We start from the raw sequence: 9016 nt of genomic DNA, 5'->3' as shown, positions 1-9016 counted from the left end.
GCATGCGCTCTATGCGAAGCGGCTGGGGACTGACTTTTTTCAATGAGAAACAGGGGAGTATCACGGAGGAAAAAAAAGAACCCTCTACAAAGCATGCACTTCCGGCACTAAAATGAAGGATACTGTTAAACGGGATTGCCTGTGAACCATAGAGTTATGAAAACTGTTGTTCAACGTTAACGTTTGTGTGCCGTGAAGCTCCCTCGTCTTCCCTCTTTAGGGAGAATAATCCCTGCCTGTAATAGAGAGAGAGGAGAACTGTTGTGCGGGGGAACCTGCTCTGTCTTAATACTCAAGCCTGAGGATGGACCGAGCAAAGGGAGGTTAGCTGCTTTCCACCCACCCAGCCGCTCCCTTTAACAAAAAAAAGGACACATTTCTGCATCCGGGTGAGAGGGCGCCGCCAGCCTCTGCGGCCCCCAGAATTTTGTTGTTGTTTTTCCGCCTCCCCCCCCCCCCGGGCGCATCCATGGCGAATCCCGCTGCTAATTTAAACGCCGTGAGAGAGACCATGGACGGTGAGGATCTTGGAGGGGGGGGGGGAGAAGATGTCGGTGGTCCCCAACCCTTCCTCACTCCCGCTTCCCCACCCACCCCGACTCCCCTCAGAAGACGTACTGTATTGCGGGGCCCAGTTGTCGGGAGATGTTGTTTCTCTCTCTCTCTCTCTCTCTCTCTCTCACACACACACACACACACACAGAGAGAGAGAGAGAGAGAGAGTCGCCGGCTGTTGCTCTTCCCTTCGGAGGGGAAGGGGGGGGAGGTTGTTGGGGGAGGCTTTCCAACCCTTTTCCTGCCCCTCTGAGGGGTCTTTGCCCCCCTTTCCCTCTGTCTCTTCCTCTCTCCCAATAGAGCTTATGGTCCCCGAGTTGTCATTGTTTCTAACTGTGGCGAGTGGGTGGGTGGGTTGAGGTTGGTTTTTAAGAAGAGCTCCTGCCTTCACGTCGGACTTCAGATCCATCTCCTTTCCCATCGTGGCCAACCCGGGGCTTCTGGGGAAGCCCTGAAGCAGAGTAATGGCTTTCAGGGCCGGGATCTAATGGTTGTTGTGGGTTTTTCCAGCTCTTAGGCCTTGCTCTGAAGGTTGTTCTTCCTAACGTTTCGCCAGTCTCTGTGGCCGATATCTTCAGAGGACTGGAGTAGGAACTCTGTCCATGCTCTGTTGCAGTTTGTTGGATAGTTGAGTATTTATAGCTGTGGGAAGGGTTTTTTTTTCTTTTTTCGGGAGATAGGGTGATCAGAATTTTTTTTTTGTGAGGGGGGGAGGGAGAGTTTAATTGTCACTGTGATTGATGGGTGTCGTTAGCTGGTCTTTTTGTGCAATGATCTCTGGCCCTTGTGGCTGGGTAAGAGGTAAATTGGCCTGGGAATGTGTCCAATGACTGTTTCCTCTGACAGATTAAAAATGTATAGGAGCATGTGCATCTATTTTCCATTACTTCTATAACTTAAGGAATCCAGTGGACATGATTGTACCACCACCATGAGAGTTTTGTGTGTAAGAGAAATAGTACAGATATATAGTATAACTTCACTCTATCAGATAGATTTTTAACAATCATTGTGGAAGATCCCTAGAGTACTTCTGTCTCATACTTCACAGCTGACATTACACTTCTGTTTTTTTATGAGTATGCCTTTGAAAAATTATGTACATACAAAAAATTATCAATAGAAAAACAAACACTGAACTTTCATTTGAAAATATTTTTCAGTTCTACTTGAGATATCAAGAATACTAAACACTGGCTTAGACATGGAAACTCTCTCCATTTGTGTACGTCTTTGTGAACAAGGAATAAACCCAGAGGCATTATCTGCTGTAATTAAAGAGCTACGCAAGGCAACAGAAGCCCTAAAGGTATGAAAATGTATGGAAAACCAGCACATTTCTTTACTTGGTGTCATGAGAACATAATCTGAACTTGATACACACCTATTTATCATACTTTCCAAAATCATAATTTTTAAAAAATCTGAACTGTCCTCAAATACTGACTTCTTTAACAACAATTTTTGTAGCCTGTCATTCACATTGGGCTTTTCCTCCTCCTGCTGCTGTTTTTTTAACAGATAACTATGCCCAGTATTTGTTTGATACTTGTGTGCATGAAAAGCTCCAGCTGTACAAGCTGGTGCAGCAGTCTGAGTTGGTGCTGGCTGCACATAAACTGACAAACATCAGATGCCATGCCAGGTCACCATGGCAGCTTTTGCAATTAAAACATGTGCATGTAAATATTCAACAGGATGTTGCCCTATGATTTGAGTTTGTAAGGGGTATGTGCATCCATACCTGAATATATATCCTCCAGTTAAGCAGAGTTTCCTTTTAAATTTGCAGCCTGACCTTTGCATGCTTACTTGGAAGCAAGTGTGAGTGGGATTGGTCTGGCTTGTTTCTTTCTAAGTAGGCGCACAAAATGTTGCAGACTTAGGATTTGTTCCAGCTATGAAAATTAATGAGTCCTGGGGCTACTAATGAGATGGATATGTCAAATTATATTTACAGTAAATTTGGTGGCAACTCTAAATCCTTTAAGGCAGTGGTCCTCAACCTTGGGCCTCCAGATGTTCTTGGACTTCAGCTCCCAGAAGCCTTCACTATCACCTCTGCTGGCCAGGATTTCTGGGAGTTGAAGTCCAAGAACATCTGGAGGCCCAAAGTTGAGGACCACTGCTTTAAGGAATAAGAGCCATTTAGTACAGTCAGATGTAGTTCTGAGGAGACATGCGATCAGTTCTACTTTCTCTGTTGAGATTAAGATAATGACCTAAATTATTAGTCTCAACTTCAGAAGACCTATTAAATCTATGAAAACATCAACTCTATTGTAAATTCCATTGATTCAGCAGGTCTGCTTAGTTTGGGATTAATATCTGGATTTAGGTGAATGCTTAATCCTATAGAAAATTTAAAAAATTAACAGAACATTTGTAAAACAAGTATGTCAACAACACTAGTGAAATTATTTTTTCTTGCAGGGAAGTGGATGTTTTTGGATTTTTTGGTACACATAAATATTCAAAGCCACATGAAGACTAGCTCCCATCCTGCTTTTTCCCCATTTTGCTGTAGAACAGAACTTTACAGCAGAAATTGCATCTGAAATTAGCATTTACATCAAACAGTTGCAAGTGTAGGGGTGAGAATTTCAGGGAAAAGGAAAATTCCCATAATTAGGCAGGAATTACCTAGGCCAAATTATAGGAGTGGAAGCCATCAAACTGAAAAGGGTAGAGCAACTCTTTTACTTCCATGCCATTCCTGTGCTGTTTCTTTTCATCTCAGAAAACTCTTTCATTGCACCATTGTGAGTTGTGAGGATTCCCTGCGATTTGTAAGGGTGCATGGGGAGTCAAGTCCCTATGGAGGGTGTGGTGTGTCTTTTAAAGAAACAACGTAGGAACAAAGTAGAGGTAAGAGGCCTGCAATTTGATGACTCCTAGTTCCATAATATGGCTGGGCCGCTCGTGGGGTATTAAACTTAAGAGTTTTTTTCCCAAAAAGCCCCACCACCCCCTTGTAGATTAGCCCCACAATTCACAGGGTCTGCCTACATAAGTGCAAAACAGAGCAGAATGTGGCTGCCTGGAATACATTTACACCGATTTTGCTATGGCAAGTGAGATTACATTGCTCTAAAAATAGTTAATGGCTATGCATATTTGTGGAGGGAAAAGTGTAAATCATAGTTCACCCACTGAACTTAATCACACTCAAAAGAGATGCGCGCAGAAAGATTTTTTTCCTTCTTAGCTATCAAAGCAGAAGCAAGAATTTGCAGACAAAATAGCTGGTATAAATCTTATCATCTGTGATAGGTGCAGAAAGATGCCAAAGCTTGATCCAGGCCTGCTTCTGACCCTCTCTTCAGTGCCCAAGAGATCAATGCAGTATTAATGCTTTTCCTTATTACAGTGGTGCCTCGACTTACGAACATAGTCCGTTCCAGAAGATGGTTGTAACTCAAAATAGTTGTAAGTCAAAGCACCATTTCCCATAGGAATGCATTGAAATGCAATTAATCTGTTCCGACCAAAGAAAAAAAATCATCAAACCCCCCCCCCCCAAACACTGCAAGACCCATCAGAAATGTGATTAATCCATTCTGGCCGGGGGGGGGAGAAGAGCAAGCACACCATGCAAGACCCTTCGGAAATGCAAAAAAAGGCAAAGCAGAAAGCAAGCAAAGCGTGCAAGACCCATCGGAAATGCAAAAAAAAGCAAAGCAGAAAGCAAGCAAACTGCAAGACCCATCGGAAATGCAAAAAAGTAAAGCAGAAAGCAAGCAAACCATGCGAGACCCTTTGGAAATGCAAAAAAGCACAACAGAAAGCAAGCAAAGTGTGCAAGACCCATCGGAAATGAAAAAAAGCAAAGCAAACAAACCCTGCAGGACCCATCGGAAATGGGGGAAGGGAAACCCAAAAAACACAAACCCCCCACCAAGATCCATACGAGCATAAAATCATCAGCCCAGCCCAGCCCAGAACCACGCTGCAAAACCCACCTAGAACAGATTTTTAAAAGCATAAAGCAGCACCTTACCTTACCAGGCAGTCTGAAGCCTCCTCCGATCGCATTCACTCTAGCTGTTGGGGTGAAAGATCTACAAAGAAGCAGCCTCTTAGCCTACCAATGCTTAGCAATTTGAATTCCCTGCCTTTTTTTGGTTGTAGCTCAAAGTTCCAGCCGCAAGTCAAAGCAAAATTTTGCAGCTACAGCTGGTTGTAACTCAAAATGGTTGTATGTTGGGATGTTCGTAAGTCGAGGCGCCACTGTAGAAAGTTTAGAACACTAATGATCAGGTTAGTGGAACAGAAGGGAACACTTTTTTAAATGACTTGGCATGGGTAGCCTGGTATTTCTGCTACACATAACTATCTTACAAGTACCATCCCCTGCCCCAAGTTGTTATCATACTGGTGAAAGTCGGGCTTCGATCCTCTCCAATATATTGTGTAGAGTTGTGGAAGGAGCCTGAAGCAGAAAGCCTGTTATGCACATGTAGATTCCCTTACAATTTATTATCCTACATGCTCAAGAAGCATTGCATGTGCTAGGTGTCTGCATGCATATACCACATAATCTCTTGGCCTGATGCAACAGCAGGGGCAGCAAACAACACCCTACTTTCTCTGTCCCATAATATTTGGATGTTTCTTGTTTAACAGTTAAGCAGGTGCTCAGGACACTTACCGTGACACCTTTCTTGCACTAACTTCAAGAATTATTGTTTTGTTTTCATTCCTACCATGCTTTGAGCATCTAGGCCATCCCAATAATTTTATACACTTGATAATTCTGCCTTTTCAATAGGGCAGCTGAAAATGTTAATTTTCATTTTTACTGAATCCATATAACTACATTATTCTTCCTAGGCAACTGAAAATATGACCAGCTGATACTGAGAAGATATTTTCATTGAGAAGAACAATGAAGTAGGAGCCCGGCAGACAACTAAGGGATTGTCCATTGGCTAGGACTATATGACCTTATTATTGCTTGTGTTGATTTCAGCAGACTTCACTGAAGAAGTATGATGTAATAAGGGGTTTTAGAATACAGTACTTGTTAGCCAGTAATTTTTCATAGTTTTTATGGGATACAGTGTTTCAGAAATACTGAATTATGTAGTCAACAAATTTGAGTATTTTATTGGCCATCTTCCAGATAGTTCATATCCTTTAAAATTATGCTAGAATGTAACCATGTAATGTATTACCTTTGAAGTATTCTTCCTTTATGTGTAGAACTGCAATTTGAATGAGGGACTTGGATTAAAATGGATTTACTTTTGAACATATGCAAAATCTCTCATACAGTTTAATTGGATTTTTCCTATATTGTACAAATCTCACTGAGTAAAATTGAAATTTTGATTGTTATTTTACTAAATTTAAAAAGCAACATGCCATACTATGAAGGAAGCTGATGTTTGGAAAAGGTTTTGTTTCCCTTGTTTGTTTAAATACATCCATATTGTATGTGCAAATTATTCTTTATTAGTTCTTTAAAGGAACTTATTTCTGAGGAAATATGTCATAATTTGCATTTGCTGAACTCTCTTTAATTTCAGTGAAAGGTGAAACATTTATTAAATTCCTTTCATTGAGACTAACCATGTTTAATTTTCATCTAATCAAATTTTGTATTCCTTCATGTATCTTCTTAATGTGTTATGAAACACCATATAAACAATAACAACATATTAGCACATCCATTGAAAAGGTGATCAGCTTCAGTGAAGGTTGACCACAGTTTTATTTGTGGACATAAATTGATCCTTCAGTTTCACAGTGATATCTTTGTTTGATGACAGTGGGTGGATTGAATCCACACTTTTTCTACCCCAATCCACACTAATAATCGCAAGAGCATTTTTAAGTGTTGCGTTGCTTTAAGGATTACTTAAGGATTGCTTTAAGGATTTAAGAATTACTTTCATATTTTTGCTCTTCCCCTTTCTTCTTCCTTTTTGTATTTTAGTATTTCATTTGGATTTTTGTATCACACTTGAATTCAGAGTACTGAAAATGCTAACCGGGACATAGCCAGTCATGATGTTAGAATAGCTTCATTGGATTTTACAAAATTTATAACGAAAAGAAAATCTGAATATTTTAGGTTAGGCAACATCTGAAGAAAAAATAACATAACTTTATGAAACAGAAAGGACATTTTCATAGTATGAATTTTGAAAGTTATGAGGATTACATATGATTTATTTTATTAAGATTACTGCTTTATAACAAATAAAACAAATCATTATACAGCTGAGATGTTTGCTTAGCAGTGTGCTGAAATAGTAAATTGCATTTTCTTAGTGGAATTTTAAATTTGTGCTCCCACTTTCAGTACACAACACATCTACCCAAACTGCATTGTGTATATGGTGTACTAGGACGTCCTTCTAACTATTTCTCTTCACTGACCAACCCTGGTCAGAGAAGAGCATTTATGTTAGCTCACCTCAATATCTTCCCTTCGGCGGTTCATGCAGGCCGATTTGCTAAGATCCCCCGTGCAAATAGGCTCTGCTTTTTCTGTCATACCCTCCCAGATTCCCTGGACCATGTTTTATTTCATTGCCCGGCGCATTCATCTCTGAGAAAGCTGTTTCTCGAACTGTGGCTTTCTCTCTTGCCCAACTCCCTATCCTTTTTCCTGAATGATTCTTGCCCGCGGATTACATCTGCCGTTGCAAGATATCTTTTGGAAATCTCAAATTTAACCCATTACCTATGATACTACTTGTTGAGTATATCTCCTATTTTATGTTTACTCTGATCATCGCTTGGCTTGTACCCATGTTCTGTTGTTGTCCGCTCATATGCCAATAAAGGTTTCGAAATCGGGGAAAAATCGTATATGGTGTAGCCAAGTTTCTGACATAGATTGAGATGGTAAGAAACTGAACTGTTCAGAGAACTAAATAACTTGCAGTCAGACTTCAGTGAAGCGAGGGAAATGTGTCATGTTGGTTAATATTTAAAAACATGTGTAGAATGAAGTTGGGACTGGGGAGAAGAAGATACAAATAACCAAGGAGACCAAAGTTTAGGAGGTTTTTAACAAGCATATAAAATAGAAAAGTGGGAAGGATGGAGGTGGGACGTAGAGGAAGTGTAGGTGATGAATAGGGGGAGGATTTCTATGACATTTCATATTTTCTCTGCAACCTACATTTGAACCCATAAGCAAGTTCAAATATGTTTATGAGTAATCTGGCCTGTGACGTACACTGTTTGTTTCCCTCAACCCAGGTCCACGCTGGCAACGTTCCTTCTTTCTCGCTGCCACCAGTGGATTTCTCTTATCCACACAGTAAAGAACTTTACTCTCACACTTGCTGCCAATAACAGTTTTATTAAAGGGTATGAAAGGGTAACTCAGAATCACAGATGGTCTTTGTTCATGTTCATTAGATCACAATCATATCATATTTTATGTTCCACATTAAATCACTTCTTGTTTATTTATTTTCAATTTAACCAGTGTCTATTTATTAGTAATATCTCTCTATCTGTGACTATCTCTCTCTCAGCAAACCTCACTCCTCCTCCTCCTCCTCTAACTCTCCAACTGTCTAGCTGACTAAACTTCTGCCTCTCCTGTCCTCTCATTGGCTCCTGCGCATGAGGTTCCACTGTAATTGACAGGAGCGACTTGGGCATCCGCCACATAGGTCTTTTTCACCAGATTAGTCATAAACATGTTCAAACCCACCAATAAGCTCAAAAATAGATTGCGGAAAAAATATGTCACAGAAATCCTTCCCCTAGTGATGAATAACATTTGAGGGGAAAGGAGATAATGAACTAAGATAACAGAGGTTCCCAACAAAACATCACAGCACTAAAAATAAACCAGGTATCAAGATCCTGTAAAGGGAGGGGGGGGAGTACCAGAGAGATGAAGAGTTAGGAGGAGTATTAAAAAGAACAAGAATCCAGTGAGTGGAGGAGGAAGGAAAAAGGACTGATACAAAACTGCACATAGGGATGACAAAAGGGGGACTATGCACTGTTAGCAAGAAGGTAGTAACTTGGAAACAGGCAAAGGGGTGTATAGTTACTAGATCCTGGATCTCTACAGAGGTCCTTGTGTAATGCAGCCCCAGGTACTGTAATGCAACTTCATTAGCTCTAGCTAGCACAGCTGGCCGTGAGGGGTGATAAGAGGACTGCTTCAACAAGTGTAGGGGGATAACTTTCCCACTTCAGCTAGATGGCTGAAGACAAAGACTGCCTGTGTGGGGTAGGGATTCCAGTCTCATTCCTAGAAGATTAGTGTTCTCTGTTTTTAAAGGCTCGCCTCTTTTGCCTGCAGGTTCAGCTGTCCACAATAGAAATAGGAAAATAAATTCCACTAAGTTTATAATAGAAATGTATCCAGTAATAACACAGTGACTAAAAAAACTCTAAAATACAAATGAAAAAATAGGTGATACCTTAATAGACCATGAGGGGGAAAAATCATACAATAAACAAGCTTTCATGGGTTAAA

At 40.7% G+C, this 9016-nt stretch overlaps 1 protein-coding gene across 1 annotated transcript; it reads left to right on the top strand.

Annotated features, from left to right (window-relative positions):
• The first annotated feature begins 20 nt into the window (after positions 1-20).
• MZT1 (mitotic spindle organizing protein 1) lies at positions 21-7372 on the top strand. The gene is made up of 3 exons (XM_072994735.2): positions 21-518; positions 1719-1864; positions 5389-7372. The coding sequence occupies exons 1-3, from the start codon at positions 470-472 to the stop codon at positions 5410-5412; spliced, it is 219 nt and encodes a 72-aa protein (XP_072850836.1). The 5' UTR covers positions 21-469; the 3' UTR covers positions 5413-7372.
• Positions 7373-9016: the final 1644 nt, after the last annotated feature.

The sequence above is a fragment of the Pogona vitticeps genome, chromosome 3 (genome assembly GCF_051106095.1).
Source record: "Pogona vitticeps strain Pit_001003342236 chromosome 3, PviZW2.1, whole genome shotgun sequence".
Classification (NCBI taxonomy): Eukaryota; Metazoa; Chordata; class Lepidosauria; order Squamata; family Agamidae; genus Pogona; species Pogona vitticeps.
Note: the sequence above shows the minus strand (reverse complement) of the source record. Positions and strands in the feature narration are given on the sequence as shown.